Source organism: Rhyacophila brunnea, unplaced genomic scaffold (assembly GCF_057557595.1).
Source record: "Rhyacophila brunnea isolate RB1 unplaced genomic scaffold, BYU_Rbru_1.0 scaffold_11, whole genome shotgun sequence".
Taxonomy (NCBI): Eukaryota; Metazoa; Arthropoda; class Insecta; order Trichoptera; family Rhyacophilidae; genus Rhyacophila; species Rhyacophila brunnea.
The window spans coordinates 31,113,813-31,136,312 of record NW_028232763.1 but is presented as its reverse complement, the minus strand read 5'-3'; the positions used below and the strand labels follow the sequence as shown (position 1 = coordinate 31,136,312).

Genomic DNA, 22,500 nt, shown 5'->3' with positions numbered 1-22,500 from the left:
AAATAACAATATTTTACTGATTATATCTAAGATCAATCTAAGAAAGGATTAATGGTGTACGTGGTTACCAATTGAAAATATCTATCAGGACGAAACCGATCATGGGTGTAATATAATAATTATGGAATAAGTAGTAATATAATTATATCTAAACATGTTTAAGTGGATCATGGGTCAATGAGAAATGCGACCAGTATCAGGAAATGAAGACTATAATAATTGAGATCGTAAAGAGTGCGTTTCTCAAAATTATACGCCTCCTTAGCAATCGAGACCTTAATTAGCATAAGTCTGAGACTGCGTATGGTTTGCTGTTATGTTCTCTCAGTCCATTTCTATGGATTGTATTATGGATGCATGGACGCTAAATCAGGAGATGTCACAGAGAATTGAGGCTTTAGAGATTTAACTGTATAAACGCATCCTCAAAATTTCTCGGACTTCAGTAGTATCAAAACTAGAAAACTACAGAGCCTCGTCAATATTACGAGATGACAAAAGTACAGCATTCCCCAAATTGTCATCCAAGGAAAGATCAACGTTAAGCGTAGAGAGGACAACACCGCATTTAGTGGCTGAAGAACCTCTTGATTGGTATAATGCAGTTCCATCAAACTGTTTCGAGTTCATAAAAAAAGATCGCCTTGATGGTGTTCGACCTTCATTAAGGGATGGTACGATAATAAGATTTGTAAGTGTTTCTATAAAATAATTTTTGAATAATATATAATAATATTATTGTGTTGCTAACCACTGATACATCACTGATACGTCAAAGTATGTGTAACCCATAAGACATGTCTGTATGGTCGTTGCTCTACCATCAATAACAATTGTTCATGACACAACAAATTGACAGAATATTTTATTCATTGTGCTAGAATGCATACAGTATTTATTATTTGACGTTTTACTGATGGAATAAGTCATTGGTAAGTTCAAACATAAACTCGAAATTAACACCTACTTACGTTTTTATTGAACAGCCCACCGACTGAACTTTATGACATGACACTCATAACAGGAATAAGTGCCTTAACCATAAAACAGATTAATAAATAAAAATTTTACTCCAGTCAATATTATAGACCAAGAATTTGAAGCGAGATTTGCTTTATGATGTACTGCCCTACAAAACGACGTGTTTAAGTTGATCCAAAATTAAACCTTGTTTCAGCCTCACCCAGAAGGAAACCCACTTCATATTATTGTTGTGTTACTTATACATGTGTGAATGTCTGTTTGCTCAATTTTAATTTTTAAAACTTCTGGACCAACATTGATGGAACTTTGTGGCTCAAGAGGATCATACCCAGTAACAATTAAACGAAAACGATCAAAGAAAATATAGCATCAGTGTTACTGATGCTATTACGACATATTTATTGTATTACAAACACATCAATATACCGTAGAAATGAATTAAATATGTAGCTACCTACCTAAATTCATTTTATATCTTATTGATCTATAAAAACATTAAATCAACTTTATTATTTAGTAATATTATTAAGTATTGCATTTATCCATATCTAATATTTTTTGTCAATCCCATCTCTATTTACACCAACCGATAGGACACCACTTGGCACTTACGCTCCGCCGATTACAAATATCCTAGAAAAAAGTTTGGCGGAGACGATTCGAACTGATGTCTTTTACTGTACTAATGCTATTTTGCCTTATTTTTTTCTAATATAATATATTATTATGTATCTGAGGTTTTTCAAAAGTATTTTAATTTGATTATAATTGATAAATGTATTGTCGAATAGGGTTGGATTAATGATATTAATTCTGCATAATGTGATTTTAAATTGTAATATAAAATGTCTGAGAATTTGGAAACTCATCAATTCTAACACACAATAATTATGTTACTAATGTAAATGCGGTATATTATGTTAACCAAATAAAGAGATAGATTGGTGTTGTCCTATACAATAATTGTCAGAATGCTCCCTATTACCGGTCAGGAGAAAAAAATGAAAATGCATTTGTTTAGGTTTTGTCCAATGTTACCCTAAATGACTAATTATGTTAATATACTTTTCAACATATCTGAAATAATTTTACTAGTCGTGTGACAACTGAAAGAGCTTTCGGCTAAAAGCTTAATGAAAGTAATATTATACTGTTTGGTTTGGTATCATATTCTTCATTATTAATTAAATGAGCTAAGATTGAGGAGAAAATATTTAGCTACAGAAAATGACATTATAATAGTTGGGATGAAATAGAATAACACACTTTCTTAAAGTCGTGTACACTGAAGTAGATTAAACATGCTTACTTAAAATACTATGATTCGAACTACTGGAAAACTCAGCAAGAAAATGCCTTAACGTCGATTTAATTATTTTAAACGTAGCGCAAATTGCATCGAAATACGCACGTTTCCTAGAAGGCAGTCTTTTCATATCGAATGAAGCTTTAACGACATTTTAAATATTGGCATTATTACTCCAGAAGTTTGAACTTTACGTTCAGATTTTGTTGTTTTTGTGAGAAACTACTGTACACTCGGCCGGCAACTGTATTTCTAGGGGCAATGTATTCTTTACAAAATTACAGTGATTTTTTACCTTACTAATAATTGTGTATAAAACTTCCTGTCTAAATAGTAGTTTACTATACAATTATTATTAAAATAGCTGTATGCACTGTGCACAGTTATGGAAACAACGGTATCAAAAATATGTTTCAAATATAAATGTACAACAATACATGCAGTGGCGCTTTTCATTGAAGTGTAAAATGCGTTTAATTCATCAGAAAGTTTCAATATAATAAATCACAATAAATTCTATTCCTGTAGTTTTAATACTTAGTGTCGGCTTATTCTACATGTGTATGTTTTGCAAACTTTGTTTCAAAGTTTCAAATTTGCCTATTCAATTATAAAAACAACACATAGGTACTTACATACGTTCACCTGTTTATGCATATCAATAAAATGTAATTAAACTAACTGTAACAAATGCTTGATAAGTTTAGTTTTTATTGTAGAGGTCTCTAATGCAATCAGTTGACAGTAACTGCGAATACAGAATTCCACAGAGTAGGTAAATGAATTATTATTAAATTTTCAATTTTCAGTAAATCAAATGCTAGAAAATACATTTTCTAAATATGTAACCCGACTTTCACCATTAATACAATTTTATTTATGATAGCAACTGTATAGACCTCAATCATAATTTACTATCACGAAAACAGTTGTTTCATCCGCTATTTTTTTTTTAAATAAACTAAGTATAATTTACTAAATGTCATGTGACACAATACAGATATGATTCGTTATATACAGTCATTACTGTATCCAAAAACGAAGCCTCATTTTACAAAAGTAAACTGTTGTTATTGCTTACTGAAAAACAATTTCCATGAACCATAAATAAATGATGATAATTTTTAATACTAAAACGGGCTACTAGGGCTACAATTTTATTACAGCAATGCAATATTTAAGATTGAGAAAATCACATCTATATATTATAACCTCGTTGGGAAACCACTGTCCAAAAACCAAACTGATACATTGAATTGTAACTTGTTATTGACACACTATATTAATAAATCATTTACCGGTGTTTAGAGTGGTAAACCAAACATAATAATATAGTCTCAATCAATATACTATTATGCTTTTAATAACGAATAATTATTCACAAAATTTAAGAATGTAACACTAGCAAGTGCAAGTACGTTATAATGAAAAATTGGAGAGATCCTGACACCGATTAGTAATTAATGTAATTGGTACGTTGATTTAAAACATAAAAATCGATTGCCAAAAAATTTAAGTTTAAAATTACTGCTTAATTTCATTATTATTATCTACGTGGGTCACTTGGTAATGCACACACAACATATAATAAATAGAATTCCGATAGACTATAAACCAACACAGTAAATTTTGACACAGGGTTTTGAATGTGTGAGTATCCTACGAAAATTAACCACGCATTATAGACGTGCAATAGTGTGTGTAATACAACAATAATAAATGAGCGTCAATTCATAAACCGAGAGCAGTTGTCAGTATTCGACGTAGGATGTATTATTGACACGTGCTTAAATTTACTCGTATTCTTCCTTACTTGAGATCGGTTGCCTGCTTCACCTTACCCGTTAGGTAATTCCAGTCCAGTAGGGTATAGTATTTTAATCGAAGATTTTATGTAGTAGGTACACATCTGAGGTGTTTTAAAATTGTGTTTATTATTTTATATTGATTTATGATATTCTTTTGAAAGTATTATTTTTCTCACTATAGTTTCAAACGTTTCACGTCATCTAGTTACTATCTGCCGTATAGGCGAAACTTTAGTATTGATAGCTTGGGTATGTTATGACGTCTGGCAGCAATGAGTTTTGAAACTTCATTGTAATGAGCCATAGACAAACGATGGCAAATTTGAGTACCTACACACGTACACCTGAGTCAGCCATGTCTTTTTTGCAGGTAATGCGAAGAGGCGATTGGACGAGGCGTTGTCTGGTAAGCCTCCCTGCTTCCGCAATAAGGCTGCCACGGCACTTATAATCGAGCCTGCCGACGTTAATTAAACTGCTTGCGCGCGATCGCATTAATAGATGGCGGGGGGAGGGACCGGCGCGAGGGTCTACACACGCCAACTACGCTCGGTGGCATTGGCAGTGCCCCAAGAGTGCCCCCTAGAGGCCTACGACCGTCATATGTTAAAAGTTTGCCACTGTGTCAAAAGGCAATATGCATGATTATCTGTTTTATATAATCACTTGGTATTTAGAACGAAACTATTTAAAAAGTATACAGTATCAATCTGAAACATATTTTCGCAAGGGAAAATTGATGTACTTATGTCTTTTATGCCTACAAATTGTCATATATTGTAAACAACCTCATCGAAAATAACCATAATGACCATTATAAGTAACAACATTTTAAAACTTAATTAATCTTTCACACTGCGAACGAATTATTTTGGAAATTTACCAGCTGTCCATAATTCATAGAATATAGTTTTTTTTATAATGAGATTTGCGATAATTACAGAATACAAACTCAAACATATACTTGATACATTTTACTATGTAAATGATACGAGTCACATGTAATCACAGGTGGTAATATTATATCAGTGAAAAATAGCCTAATCCCAAAATTGAAACACTTATAATGTAAATAAATACTTGCATGCATAGATAATAATTACGTGGTACGAAAAATAATGAAAGATTTTGAATATGTAACTATAAAAGAATGTATAAATATGTCTTTTCATAATTATAACGAGAAAAAAACAATCACAAATATTATTTAGTATTATCTATCTCGTACATCCAAACACTAATTTATTGAAAGCTCTCAAATACGTTTGAATCTGTAGATTCTTTGTTTGTACATTTATAATGTCTCAAAACGAAATTATGAATTTTCCATAGGTAAGTATATATTTTTAATTGTTAATTGTTTTGAAACTTGTACAACAAGAAACAATATAAATTGATAATAACTAGCGAGTTTTTGTGCATAAATCAGTTATAATAAATTATATGTGTTTAATTAGAAACTATTATTTCAGACTGTCATATTATTATAATATATTATTGTATTAAATACCGATTGATAAATCAATTTATTACTATCACATGAATTAAAAAAAAAATAGCAGATATTATCTTATTCTATAATAATATGTTAATATTATAATTTGCGCTATAGAGTATAAATTATTTTATGGCACTTGACCACCGAGAATAAACTTGTACCGTTTATATAAATATGTTAAAAATATTTGATATAAATAATGTTTGATATTTTTTTTCATTATAAAATTTTTTCCTTGAAAATTGAGAAAATAAATTGCAACGCATCGTTCTATAGCTTTATCCTACCTGCAAACCTTGTATATCTTTAAAAAATCAGGATACAGAAATATCGTCCAATTTTAGTATTGAATGGATTTTCAAAATAAAAAAAATAAATTGATAAAGAAAAAATATATAAACATGACAATGCGATCTGGTACTTGCAAGTTTTTTATTTTATTCGTTCTATGAGTTCATGATGTCCCTGTTAGATTTTAATTGATTAAAAAAATATTATAGGTGATATTTGATAATAGGTAGGTACTATACTAACAATAAATATATCTTTTTTTTCTAAAATAGGATTTATGAATTTTAGAAGATATACCTACCGATAAATTGTGTATATATTTCATAGTATATATCACTATTACAAATAATTTGGATTGACAAAACTAAAAAACTCCATAAAAGTTGTGGAAAGTAATATGTAGGTATGGATCCACCAATATAAGTTGTCCGCTGAGTGAGGGAGCCACATGCTAACATTTGACATATCATGCAGTACTTTTTATATTGTGATAAGCTTAGTTCGAAATTCGTACACCCAACGATTCATGATGGTATATTATCTTATACCAAGTTTTAAATAATTAAATTTGCCGTTATAAATGGATCAAAGACTACATAATATATATAAAGCAAAATTTTCATTAATCGCTAATCACTGTGGCCAATCCCAAAAGAAACAATGTTGATAGTGAAATATGTAAGTACATGATGTAATATTGCAAAATTAATGTTCGCTGTATCAAATATTTACAATTAAGCAAGCAACACGCGATAAGACACGGCGTACTTTAATATTATCAAAATTAAAAATTCTCAAAATATATATTACATTTTACGATGTGTAATTTCCACTCCGCGCCGCTGCCGAGCGAGAGATTATCAGAGTTATCAAAGAATAGCAGGGAAAGAGTATTGGGCGTAACGCAATGTGAAAACCCATTACAGATTATTGGCAAATGTTGAGGAAGTGAGGCAGGGGCGGAGGTTAACGGGAATGGGGGGAGGTACTAAGAATTAAATAATATCAAAAAGCTCAAATGAAAATATAGTACCCGCGGATGCGTGTATTAAAAGCTTTAAAAGGTACTTTATAAAAAAGAAACATTTTTTGTTTTAATTTTTGTATTAAGATCAAATGATTATTTATTGAGCACATTATATGCTGGGCCACGATTTCTGTACGTTCAGGACATTGAACCATATTTGAATTATATCCTGTATATACCTATAGTGAAATAATAAAATAATAACATTTTCATGAATTAAGTTTTTAAAGTAGGTACATAATTTATGATATATATACCTTTTCCATATCCGATCCTAAGAACATCAGAAGGGCCTCCAGAGAGTGGAAGTTGTATAAATATTTTTTTTTTGTTTTTTTTTTTTTACAAGAAATTGATATTAACTAGGTACTTGCTTAACCTATAAGGTCCATACAGGAATTCGAACCCAGGATCCATAACATTATAGGCTGACACGTTTTAGTTATGGATAGTAAATTAGTATGTAATTAACCATGCCCACCTGTCTAATTCAGTATAACATTTTATATTCAGTTAAAAACAGTATTTTATTATACTGGACAGTAATATTTATATATAATAATATTATTCTCCTTCTTGATTTTTTCTTGACATATTATTGTGAACGTCTTGTACTCTTAATATGTAACGTTCTATATTATGTAAAAATAATTTAATTTGAATAATCTAATATGTTATAATTGTAACGACATCTACATAGAGACGTTTTTATATTTACCGTATATAGCAAAACTTTAACTTGTCTGTGCCACGGAATGATTAATACAAATAAATTAAATAACTTACTGATGAATCTAGTCATAAAGAATTTATTACAATATAATATATACAATTGTTCGTCTACTACTTTAGTTCTATTTTATGCACACATAGTAAATTGTGTTTTATTTTAATAAATACAATGCATTTTCACCATGAATTGAAAGTGGTTAACATTTTTAAGGTTTTCAAATTATACGATAGGTATTATGTTTAAAAAATATAGAACAATGTTATAAATATAACTTTAAATTAAGCATTCCTACGTTATATTTAAAAAAAGTATAATTTATTTATAAAGTGTTTAAATATTTTTATCCAACAGTTATATTTCAATAAAATATTTTAGTGTCTATTAACAGACAAAAATGATCTAAAAATTCAATATAGTAGCAATTAGGTTTAAACACACTACTTAACAAAGACGCCATAAGCAAAGTATCAACGAATATTAATATTGTTAATGAAAGCATTTTAAAGTCAACGCATGTACAGGGCAGTCATTAAAGTAAAGAGTGTAGCCAATTTTCTTTACTCAATGAAAATGTCAATGCATCTTTATCGAGCGTCAAATAATACTACATTCTGTCTTATTATTAATTCTACTAGAAAAATGCATTATCACAGAAAACTGGTAATTTTATTTGTAATTAGTTAAACAATAATTACAAGATAAAAAAAAACTTTTATCTAAGTACCACGTTTTTAAATTTTCTGTTGAATCATAATAATATAAACTTGATAATTCTATGTATTAATAACTTAGGACAAATAAGGCAATTGTCAACAAATCATTTTTTTGCTATTTTGCAACAAACAAACAAATATAGAATAGTGAAATGTCATTTTGATTTCCATAGTAACGCACGTATATATTAATAATTTAGTTGCTAAGACCACCACCTTAGCAACCAATAATAGTGGATTGGATTACGGATTTCTTCCGAAATAACTTTTCATGCAAAATAAAATTAACTGAAAATGAATTCAATTCTACTTAAAGATGGCTAAACGTATTAAAAGAATGCATTGGCATCGTGTTCTGATATATTCTAAAAGTTTCAAATGTCTAGCTAGTCGGGAAGTTAGTTAAAAATTGATTGCACGATTTGTACTGGATAAACAACCACCAGACAAACAAGAATACGAGCTATAAAAAACGTGGTAATAATAAAGTTTAAGGCTAGAATTTAAAATGAAATATATTATGAGCACGTTAATCCCTTTTTAGGAAAATCGCATGTGTGATTTGAAACGTTATATAACACTATATTTTTGTGTGTTTATCACATGGCACGAGAACCAACCTTCTAACTTTATATTTTCTATAATACTACTAAAGCATTGATAGGTATGAGTAGGATTGCTTGGTAGGCATTTGTATCGAATCGAATTACAGTTTTAAAGCCTTTCAATATATAAAAATATGTAATAGTAACTACTAAATTTAAATAGTCGTGAGGGATGACTATTTAAAAAAAATATTAATTAGGCAAACCAATTGATTTAATCCCACCCCATTTTACCGAACATATTTATTGCTTTGTGTATTAAAGAATAGTTTGTGTTACTGATCATACTGCAGTGGTTGATTATTTTTGACACATCGACTCAGAAAAACTGACAATTTATTAACTTCAGAATAGTGTATTTATTTGATATATTATTTATTGGTAAACAACGCACTAAGAATAATAAAACAAAATACTTTCTACTTCACATTAATAAGTACTTATATGTTTTATTTAGAACAAAACAAATACGATGAAAATAATCCATAAAATATTTAAAATACTCTGATACGTGGTAATCAGCGGGTAGCATTTAAATAGTCGAAACTGATAAAATATATCAATAGCTGCTGGTATCGTACCGAAAGACAATAATTGTCGATACTCTTTAGACGGCCTTAGGTACGAGAAAGAAACATTATTGACATGTCGTTAAATTCTTCGTACAATACTTTAAATATAATACTGTGGAAGTAATAGTTAAGGAAGTCGCACGTAAAATTCTAACGATAGTCTAACGACGAACGGTGAAAGCACTTGTCATTAAAGTGGAAAAGTAGACATGACTTTACACGAACGTAAATACGTAGATACGAGTGTGCCAACAAAACAATATAATCTATACATTCAACACTTTATGTGTAAAAAAATTTCCATCGTTATTACCTGGTGCTATTCGTTTTTTAGTATTTAGTATTGCATTGTCAGCTCAATATAATATATTATCATTATCATCAGCCGGGGTCGATCCATTGTTGGATGAAGGCCTCCCCTATCTCCCTCCACTATTCTCGGTCCCTAGTTCTTTGATACTTTATGAGTTCGTCTATTCAGCGGTTGTCTAATCGCCGAGCTATATATCCATTTCATCTGCTTAGCGACGTCTATTACATCGCGTACTCTTGTCTGCTTCCTTATCCATTGGTTTCCTTTGTAATCTTTACGCGTTATGCCAAATTATCTCTATGCCACGTTGCGCTACTATATATTATATTCTAATTTATATAAATGACACTTGTAAACTAAATTATCATTATCAGTCGGGGTATATTCACTGCTAGATTAAAGCCTCTCCTAGTTCTTTGCTACCACGTACATACTTCCAGCAAACTATATGAATTCGTCTATCCAGAGGGTTTTAGGGCATCCTTGTGGTCGATTAGTGCCCCATGAGTATCATAATAGCGGAATTTGTCCGTCCCATTACTATTGCATCTGCTTTGTGACCATCTGCCCTCTTATCCATTGGTTTGTGGTCTTTTCATACCACGCTAGCTACTCGTAATTTTTTGATTACTCTTACATTGTTATTCATATTTTATTTGCATACGTTAGCACTAGTAGATCACATTGGTTGAACAGTATATGCTTCAGAAACAACGTGAGTTCACTCTTAGAGATACTATTCATACGCCCAAATGCGCTACAAAGTTATTCTCTTCTGCGAGCAACTTATATATGGTAAACTAAATAATAAGTAACAATCTATCATGCCATAGGCTGTATACATCTCTCAAAAAGATAGGCAAATACTATCAAAATGATACTGTAAAGTGCACATTTACACGAGGCCACCATAAAAATTCGCTGTGTTGACAGATATAAAGACTTCACAGACTGACAATAAAGGATGAGGCAATTCGAAAAGGGGAGAGAAGGTCTTCATGTACTAATGATTAGACTCCAATTGATTATGGTGATATAGTATAAAATACAATATGCATGTATTTCAATGCAAAGAAAAAAACTACTTGCGTGTTTGATCAATATAAAAATAACAATTCATTGCAGCAATATTAGTAAACATAGAACAGAAGTCAATGAAACGGAGGCGTTAAAGACTTCATTGTTGTATTGTATTTATTGAGGATAACAAAACGCGTGGAATAATTATATGATCTATCGAATATTACCATAACATGCGAATTTGAAATATATTTTAATGTCCTACTTCAACGGTTTTCAAACAGTTGCACGCGAGAGTTAACTCGTAGTCGGTAATATATATTTAAAAATTCTGTAAGCGACTAAACATGTTAACGTTAATTCAGAAATTAAAGAAATACATTTTAGTGAGATTTTATTCTACCTATGAACTTATGTGTAGCAGGATTTTCTTCAATTCTTTATTATAATAAAAAATAATAAAATATAAGGAAATCGACTTGGAGCCTAATTTATATTTAAACTAGAGACAATTATCAGGTAGCAGTGTCATCTGTCAACATTTTTAGTCTCTGTTTCTGTCAAACTACCACAAGTGTATACGATCATTTATTTTTGCTCACGACCCGATTATAATACAGGATTTCTTCATTATTGTGTCAACTAATTTTTTAAATTTAGAAATTGCGTTTATCTGTATTTTCTCTTTCACCTTATCCATTATTGTGCGTTATAGATAAATCAAGACAAATAATATAATATATACCCAAAGTGGAGAAATAGACCGATATAAAAAAAACTAATTTCTGCTAAACAAGGGCGACAATGAAATTGAATAGGTAATTAACAATAATTATTTTGTTAATCATATTTGCCAATGTTTATTGATTATTATATGAGTAGCTTGATATCAAAGTAGGCCAAATGCAAGTAATGCTCTTTTAAAAAATCAAAAAGTATCAAAAACGGTAGTTTTCATTGAGATTTTTGAGTTTAAAGTTGGTATGTTATATGAAAAACGGACACTTTTCACACATGTTTGTTAGTCTCCTGTAAAATTTTGTAAATGGCGTTTGGCCTACTTTGATATTAAGCTACTCATATTATATATATATTTTAATGAAATAAAAATATATATATAATAACAGTCCTGACCATATATTTGCCTACAAAATATATTATTGTTGGTGGTGCTGATTTTTTTGTATTTCGATTTTGGAGATACGTATTTATGAAAAGGTTGAGAATTGCTGCCCTAATAAAAATATTCCACGAGAATAACCCACTGAAATAAAATAACAAGGTATGCATTTTGAGTGAAAATGTTTTGCATTATATAAATAATATACATTAATAGTGCCTACCTATAGAAAAAAAATCACTTACCTGCGTCATTTTCTAAACGCTTAAAATTATGTATAAGTACATAAACTGATATGTACCGAAGACATTGGTGGATCTGTTACCTGAAAAAGAAAAGAAAAAACATTAATATAAAGTTGACATTAAACATAATCACTCTATGTATTATATTCATAGACTGTAGGTATATAATATGTCAAAAAGAAGGGGATGGAATGAATCAGTAGGTCTCGTAGGATCGTCTCATTATGCAGTGTTTACCACATAAGAGTTTATTGTTTGCGATTAATATTTATCAATTCACACGCAGCGAATTTTATCACCGCGATTTTTTTCCGTATAATATATTTCGTAATATCATGTTGTCAACGTTTTAAACTTGTAATATCTAATGTTCATTCATGTAAATAAATGAATTCAAAATTTTAAAAGTGTAAGTATTAAATTAAGACTTCTTCTATGTTAAATGAATACTGGTAGTATTGCGAATAATCCAAACATCTTTCCAGGACATAAGTAATTAAATTACATATTATACTACCTCGGGTTAAAATCAATGATATGGGGTGCATGAGTTTAATAATATAATGTCATAAATTAGTATAATATTCACACCAAAAAATAAACAAATATTAGTATGAAGTATTAATTAAGGAAAAAATGACAGACATAATATATATATACGTGTTTTCAGGTTGGACGTGCATTCAAAACATCTCTTTAACCTTCCTTTTACGATGCTGATAAATTTAGCACGTTGCGGTGATGTCACATTGGGTTACCGTACTAGATTGAGAATATTATAACAGGTAAAAGGAAAACGCCTATTTCGACGACATAAATTATTTAATGAGGTTCCATCATCACTATTTGCTATTTGTTTTATCTATAAAATGATCAAAAATTTGTTTTTAAAAAAATTATTTCAATACATTATTACCGTCTTAATCTAAAACTTATAAATCTATCTTGACCTCACGCCTAATTTTCATACCTATTTCGCACAATTGAGTGTGTCTCTCTTTGTCACATATATTTTTAGATTTATCTCTTTTGTTCGTAATGGAATGCTCTGTTTGCAATGTGCATTTATAATTTATAATAGTAAATTAAATCTGATGGATATCTAACAATGATATGTATTTACTGGATAATGCCATCCATTTTTTAAATGATAACATTTTAATTAGATGTTATAGTTTTGCTTTTAGGAATAGCCGAAATATGAAGATGACAACAAATATTTACAGTTTAATAGGCTGGGTAACCTAATGTAACACTCCAGTAACGGGACGGTTAATAAAAACTCAAGAAAAAAACACTGATCTGAAATTGATAATTCGAACGCGGTGAATGAAAAATGGACGATTTTTTTTAATCCGTAGTGACCCGGCGAGAATAGGGTCCACATTTCATCGTGGTCACACATCCAGTCTGGGCCGGTGGAACAAAAGTAACAAAAATAATCAACATCAACAACAAAAAAAAACACGCGCTCCATATAAAATTCGAGCTGAGGTCCCACTTGGCCATGTAAATGTGCTTCACTTATTATTATTACCTGGGGTATCCTACCAGTTCTAAAATTCAACGTGAATTCCTTTCCTATACTTATTTTGAATCTAATGCACGTCCTTTTTATTCATCGTTTCTTTTTCAATAACAGACATAAAATAGGTGCTTCGATGAAAACATAATCACATATGGGTAAATTATGCAAGAAAAATATGACTATGTAATCTATTATGTAATTTTCGAAGTATGTTATGTATTCCTATATTAAAAATATTAACTAGGTAGGTAAATAAATTATATGACGTGAAAACTCAATAGTTAAGAAGATTTTTAACTTACTTCCACATATTTAATTGATTTAACTTACAGTATAGTTTTTTTTAATTGGATAGGTATATTATAATTAAAATTTACATATAGTTTACTTTACAAATAAAAAAAAATCAACATATTCAACATATTATGGTATAAAAACAAAGAAATAAGTAACATTATAAAAATAATATACCTACCCTTACAAAAATCATAACGTACACCTAAGCACACCGAATCGCCTAAGTAGACTTTGGAGCCTAGTTTATTTAGATAACATATAACAGATTCGTGACCCTATAATAAAATATTTAAATTCACTTATGTAACGCTTTCCTTTACCTCAAATTTCTCAAAAATATAATACATACCTTTTTTCCATTACTAAGTATATTTCCTTACTAAGTAATAATACAGTGTTTTTGGTTTTAGTGAACTCAAGTTTTAAGCTATCTTTTCTATTATATTATGTAGAATTATTGGATTGTCTTTTTATTTAGCAGTGTAGTATAGGTACCAAATAATTATTGTCCAGATATTATGTACCTATCTTTGATCTATTCAACTTAATTCAGCTTACGTTATTTTATATATATGTACAAATATTTAACGCACCAATATACCATGAAAATTATATGCTTTGCCTGGAAAAATTTATAGCTGGATCCCTTGGGTACTACCGGATGATTATATTTATCTTGCGATTGGCTCTTGTTTAATTTATGATTCTCAACTTAATTTAACTGTTTTTGGCAACTCTATCATATTAGTCTGGTTTGTCCCCTTTTTAAACCACGGGTACGCTGTTCATTCTAGTTAAAGAAAAATGGAATGTGTTATTTAAAGTGGTTACATGTAAGTTGTACGTATGCAGTTCATCATGGGACACTTATTAGTACGTGAAACATGAGTTCGTATAACATTTTATCAAATGACGAGTTCTTCATTGAACATTTCACCGTGGAATACATTTATACGTATCTTACAAAATGCGGCGATAGTTTGCAAATAGTACTGTTCCAATTGGATTAACCCTAACCTAGCCTAACCTAGTAAAGACATCTTCACATGTTGTAGCAAACGTACAAATATACTCCACGGTGAAATGTTCAACGAAGAACTCGTCATTTGATTAAATATTACACGAACTAGTGTTTCACGTACTGCGGCGCACGATTAAGTGTCCTGCGGTGAACTGTTTACGTACAAATTTCTGGATACGATTTAAAGCTATCACTAATCAAATTACAAATGATAATTTAATTAACGTAACACAATTTGATTAATCCGATCACGTACTAAATAACAGTGCACTATACGTAATAAATAGCTATTATGATTGAACAAAGAAAGCTGCAAGCTTATTTTACACCGGAGTGTTTTTTTAGAGTAGCCATGCGGTGTAATATAAAAAGGGAAGGGAAGTTTTAGCCATCAGTGCCAGCACATTGATGGCGATATTAATTAAGACAACACTTCCCTGGATCGCTAAATATATTACTGCATCAATCTTGTTGGCACTTAAGTGACTTAAGGCTGGCTTGCTCAAATGCAACAGCCTGCGACAATGATGCATGCGACGTTTTATACTTAGTGCACGTAATCTTGAAAATGCATTCTGTAATAGTTACGCTCGAAAGAAGTCAGTTACGTACAGACTATATAGGCAGTTAAAATAATATAGTGTAGTGACTAATTAACTGGATATTGATAATACTTATTACGTGTGATTATTTAAATATGTATCTCATAAATAACGATATATTTTAATTGATGATAATCTAATATCTTAGTAATTATAAATATATTTAATGAGAAATAGTTGGCATAAATCTAGGTGTAAAATTAAATGAATAATACGTTTAAAATCACTACTCTTAGGAGACCCAAACGAAGATTTATTTTTGAACAACTGAATACATTATTTTGTTCTGTTATTTAGGCATGCACGCATTACCCGGCTCTCACATCAAAACTCGTGTCGAACCAGGACGCATACAAACACTTACAAATTGGTTATTCTTATACCGGCTGCCGATCGCCGCATCCAAATATCTATACGTTTCGAAGGTTACGTGCGACTGTCGCTAGATAGATGTGAGAGCAGGCTTATGGTTACTATATAACTTCAGGATAGGATGCAGAAATGCAAATTAATGAAATAAAGTGGATTTAAGTACAGATATCTCTAAGGCAAAAGTAATCGTTTCCTAATTGACTGACCTTAAAGTGATAAGTACCTACTCATAATTAACACTTTGATTAAACTGGTCAGTGACTGCGATTATCTTGAATAACAAATGTTTGTAGAGGTATATATTATGATGAAATTACTCTGTGAATAAAAATTGTAGGTACCTATGTAATGCATTCGCGCACTTCAATGATAAAATGCATCCAGGAGGCATCAAAAAACGAAGGTAGTAGGTACCTCTCTCCATAAAAATATTGCTTGATAGGTAAATCTAAATAATATCAGAATTTTCGCTCACATACATCGGTGATCCATAAAGAAGAAGAAAAGAAGTTGTTCGCTGTAATTAATAGAAAGACAATTCATGAGGTAAAATGGATAGTACTCTAATTGCTCTATTAAAGAATTTATCAGAAAATAATATTTTATCCATTATTACATAATAAATAAATACACAATTATTTTAATGATGATTATTAATTTCGGCAGACTATCCCGACGAAATGTGACGCACTTAACACATGACTGACCACGTTTATTTTTCTTATAAACATTTTTTTATTATATTATTTGTTACTCAACGTCGCAACAAAAGAACGGGCTGACAAACCGATGACTTCTTGACACGTATGCTAATGAGGCTGTCAAAAATTAAATCTATGATATATTAGCAAGGAAAAATAGCACGGTAAGGTGACCGTACTTAGATTATCTGAAAATCAAATATGATCCATTCCAACGCAAAATTACAATATTCAAAACATTTAATAAACTTTTGAGACAAACTGGCTCTGGGATACGGACATTATTCAACAATTTATTATAAATGCATATTATAGAAATAATTACAAGATAAAAAGAACTTTTTATATAACACGTTTTTAAATTTTTTATTAAATCTTATAAACTTGACAATTCTATGTATTAATAAATACTTTTTTTGTATTTGATAGAAATACTGAATAAATATAGAATAATGAAATGTCATTTTGACATTTTCATATTGATTTCCATAGTAACGCACGTATATATTAATAATTTAGTTGCTAGGACCCCCTTAGTGTTTAATATGTTAATAGTAAATAATAGTGTTTTACTTTTTACGGATTTTTTCCGAAATAACTTTCCATACAAAACAGAATTAACTGAAAATAAATTCAATTCTGCTTAAAGATGGCTAAAAGTATTAAAAGAATGCATTGTCATCGCGTTATGATATATTCTAAAAGTTTCAAATGTGTAGCTAGTCGGGAAGTTAGTTATATAAAAAGATTTGAATTGAACAAACAAGAAAAAACAATTAGTGGACAAACAAGAATACGAGCTAATAAAAACGTGGTAAAATAGGTATAATGACTTTAAAGTTGTATATTAATTATCAGAGAAACATATTTTAGAGAGAACTGATTATAGCCAAACTTTAATAAACTTTATTTATTTTCTTTATGAGACTTATAAAGTTTCTTTAAGCAGTGGTGGCGTTACTATAATCGTTTATCTATCTTTGTGGTAGCACTCGTGTATTTCTCATCTGGAGCACATATGTGGCCTACTCAGGCCCATAGAATATCGACTGCTTAATTTGCAAACCAGTTAACTACACCTTTGACCGAAAATGAGATTTTGATGGCATTTTGTTATGAAGCATACTTTCTATGCTCCCACAAAATTTCAAACTCCTAAATCTATAAATATATTATGCGTTATCGTTCTTCATATAGAACAGTCAACTGCAGGTGCCAAATTTTCAATATCGTAAATGGAACAACTCCGCTCTTTATATACATTTTCTTTATAAAAGCGTGCTAAAATAGTGTATTAATACACAGTGCAGCTAATTTGTAAAAAGTGTATTTTTGGAATTGTTAAATACCGCTCGATAGTTAAATTATTAGGTTTTTCCTCCATCCTGAACAATTTGTCAAAATGGAATTAGCCGATTTGCAGATTAAACAGTCGATATGTCATGTGGCAACATGCTAAACATCAACATGGTATTGTAAAATGTCATATTTGTCATAACCAGTCGTCAACTAATTAATTGAAAAAATATTAGGAAGATGTTTACATGACAATCTTAATAATATTACAATAGAAATCGCAAATATCATCGAAGTATGATACATTGTGTAAAGCGTCAATTACATTGAGCTACTCGGACTTGGGCGATTCAGCTACTGCGATTATGATGATGACACACAAAACTTTCCATTCGCTGAGAAGCCACAAGCAGCGACTATTTTGACAGAACGTAGTTCGTTTTTTTTACCGGGAGGTTGCTACTGCGCTCTACTGCGCAGACGCAGTAGCCCACAAGCCGGCGTGTAGCGTGTAAAGTTGACCGGCTTCCAACTTTTCTCGGTAGAGTGTTTACAATTTGCTTGTTAGCTTGTTCGATGACTACACTGGGCGACTTTACTGGCAGATTGTAAATTCGCCAACAAGCAGCTCGTAAAGTAGCTCAATGTAATAGACGCATAACAACTGGTTTTATTAGTGTTTTTGTACAATATTATGGAATCAAGTATAAAGATAATTAAATATTGACCACCACACTTAGTCAGTGGCGGGATTAGAGACATAAAGAGCCTACGCACTGACAGATTTTGAGACCTTCCACGATAAAAAATACAATAAACACCAGAAATGGCATCCTTAAATCAAAATTAATTATTATTGAGAAAATTAATTACTTGTTCTGTTTGAGTTAAGCTTTGAGCAATGTTTTATACTCAATTTGTAAGAAATACACATCTTTTGAAGATTTTAGTATAATTTAGTAATTTTATACTGGTTTGAACTGTTTCGAGACTCCTTTTAAATACGTACATGAATCGTTTGCGTTATCTGCGTCAAAGAAAATCTTCCTGTGTTTTGTACCGTCGAGAAGCTTTACCCGGCAATTATCATTATAATATCTTATTATTCGATGGTATTTATGTACTATTAAATAGAAAACTGATAGAATAGTTCCTTGTTATCCATGGTCGGAGTCAAGACCTGGTCGTAGTGTTGGTAATGCGTGCTTCACCGCTGTAAGATAGCGCTGTGTAATCACGCGGATCGTCCGCCTAATTTCACGACTGGCCGCCTCGGTCTACCAATGCAGCGGTAACCGCAATAAAAATTTAATATTTCATAAAACATTGTAAGTATATAATAATAAATAATCGATGGTTTGGGAAGCAAAATAAAATTATTAAACATTTTTTTTGTCACTTATCTTAGTATGAATATCCGTGGTAAGTAGTTATTTAAAAAAAAAACTTTAGATTAAGTTATATGAACAGATGTATTGTATATATACAAAATTACTATGAAATAATTTTGATAATAATTTAAGCAATTTCCGAAAATCAATACTCGCCCACCGACTGCAAAAGGACCATAAATGCAAATTCATAGTTTTGGCATCTACTTAAAATACAGGTTTAAGGGGGAGGCTTCTACCTAGCAGAGGCACCTAGCGGAAAAATACAAAGCTTGCAATTTGGGACATTTTTTTGATAATTTACAATTTCAACTATAGTAATTAATACATATGTATCTGAAAACATTAAAAAGACAAATATTTTTAATTTTGAGTCAAAGATATACTTAATTGTAAAAAAATGTGAATTTGTTACATATTTACGTACTCAGTTACGTTATTATTACATTATATTTTATGCTCATATTTAATATTAAAATTTAGTTTAAGTTTTAAATTTTTTTTCATACTTACATATTTTGACTAATTCATAGTTTTAATATTTTTTATATTTATTTAAAAAAAAAAACATCGATTTTTATAAAAAATGTAAATGTGTTTAACTTGAAATCCTTTACTACAAATGAAATTATAAATTATTAAAAAAAATGTCTCAAATTGCAAGCTTCGTATTTTTTCACTAGGTGCCTGTGATAGGAAAAGCCTTCCCCTTAACATCAAATATCTTAAAATAATAGTAATTATTAAAATACAAAAGCCGACTGCCAAATAATAACACAATTTAAAAAGGGCTTAAGAGAGAATATTGTAAAAACACTAGTTAATTATTAGTCGTTTTTTTTTCAAAAAGATTTTTCTAGTGGTTATAATAATATTTCTCTGGGATGTCTTCTAACGTATATTTAAAATTTACCTGTGATAATAATGACTATCTGTTTGTTTCATTGGTATTATAATTCGACTTGTACAATTTTTCTTAAGACATGTATTGCCAATACTATTATACTACTAGCAATAAACTATAGCAATGTACGTCGGTAATATAAAATATACCAGCTGATGGACCGTGGAAGAAGACCAATAAAATATGAAATTTCTTCAATTTCTACAGCAGGCAGTAGGACAATAAAGTTTTTAATGCTATCCTTGATTTCGGCAAGTATGCCCTTTTGGACGGAGGAAGACGAGAGTTCTGGCAGGATGGTCAGTGGTTGCGGAGGAAGGGAAGGGCAAGAGGGCCGACGGCTAATAATGGTAATATGCCTTGTCGGGCAATTTCAGCTGCCGTTGTGTTGAAGGGTTTGCGTTTGGTGGTTTCTAATCAGGGCCGCGTGCAGGCTTCTATTTTCGTCTTTCATAAGTTCATTCTAAATTTGAATACTTTACCTACCAGAGCTATCTAGCAGAAAAATTTGGAGCGTATTTTTTTTGATAATTTACATTTTAAAGGCAACTAAAAACATTAAAAAGAAAAATATTTTTTTATTACAGTCAAAGATAAACTCACAATTAAAAAAAACATGTAATCTGTAAAAGGGTCGAATCTTATTATTACCTATTAATTTTCTCTAATGTATGGAAAAGATTTTTGACTAATTCATGGTTATAATGATTTTTATATTGAGGTATTTTAAAAAACATTGATTTTTATAAAAAATAAATATATATATATGCTTAAATTGAAATCCATTTTATTTATAACAAATCTATATTCAGTATGGTCACAAAATTAAACTGTTTAAAAAGAAAAAAAATATTGTTACCAACATCCTATATTTTTTTTGGATTTTTTTTTCAAATCCCAATATTTTTCAACGACATAAATGAAGAAACATATTCAAATTCCTAGTCATATTATATAGGTAGGTATAATAATTATTATACTTATTATGAATTTAAAAGATACTTTATAACAATTTTGAAATGGTTGAATATTGTACGTTATGTCTACTAAATAACAAAGATTAGATATAATGGTATTTTTATACTAAATACTAATGAACGACAGAAATATTTGTGTTGGAATATGTCTGAAGTTATCTAAGGAAAAAAAAATTATGATATCGATAATAAAAAATTAAAAAATATATCGAAATAATATGATATCAGCGCCGGCCCTGTTTCTAATTCCATATCCTCCCAGATGGATGTTAGTTGTTCGTGGTTCATCAAAACAGAAAACAGCCAGTGGCAGAGTGGTGGTCAACTATTTCGCGGATTCATTCAGCAAGAGATTTTATTGCAACGTGTCATGCGATCGACACATTGTTGCTTGGGGTGGAGTCAAGTAGATGTCCATTTAAATACATCTAAAATAATCAGCCAGATTTGAGCTTTGCAATATACACAATAAAACTGTTTTAAAAAAAAATTTACTGGTTTATTCTATAGTAAACGTTATACGAATGAGAAAACATAAAGGGTGCAACTTATAGCTAAGAAATTATGATAATTTTATATAGTGTAAATGATCAAGGAATAAAAACTCCTGAAAAACTTTACTATTGCTGTATTTCTAATAACCAATTAAAGTTTAACGCAAACTCAAAATAATCTTAAGTAAGGTTCTACAGCTATCATGTTGATATGTTCAGTTGATAAGGCTTGAAATAATCTATTAAACTAATGAATTATCATTGCTTAACTTAAAACTACAGTGAAACAATTAAATCATTCGGATTCATTTATCAAACTATGAGGCCTTAGATTATATTTTTATACATTGACGCTACTAGTTTGGCCGCGTTAAAAACACTCGAGTTCGTGAGTTGAAACGTCAATCATGTAATCACAAACGGGCCCTGCACGTGACTTGGACATGACGTGTTGCCAGAGCGTGCGATATTCTGTACTCTGTAACAGTGCTACAAAAGAGATCTACGCGCTGCAGGTATCACGTCAAAGTTTTGATAAAACAAAATCATAATGAGAGATGGAAACATATAATATATTATAATGAAATGGTAAATGGTCTATTAAAATATTTGACAAATAAAATGTTATACATATTATGTAAAAAATGCTTGGTGAATTTCAATACTCCACCCCAGGGCTGAA

The 22,500-nt window shown here is 30.2% G+C and overlaps 1 protein-coding gene across 2 annotated transcripts in view; it reads right to left on the bottom strand.

Annotated features, from left to right (window-relative positions):
- The window catches only part of LOC147078577 (protein dachsous-like), a 470,273-nt gene that overhangs the window by 144,318 nt on the left and 303,455 nt on the right, over positions 1-22,500 (bottom strand). The window contains exon 3 of one of the 2 annotated variants that reach the window (XM_085960237.1): positions 12,060-12,315. The exons of the other annotated variant lie outside the window; for it this stretch is intronic. Within the exon in view, the coding sequence (XP_085816363.1) occupies positions 12,262-12,315 (54 nt within the window). The 3' untranslated portion in view covers positions 12,060-12,261. Of the gene's footprint in view, positions 1-12,059; positions 12,316-22,500 lie in introns of those variants that run through there. 2 annotated transcript variants of the gene reach the window in all.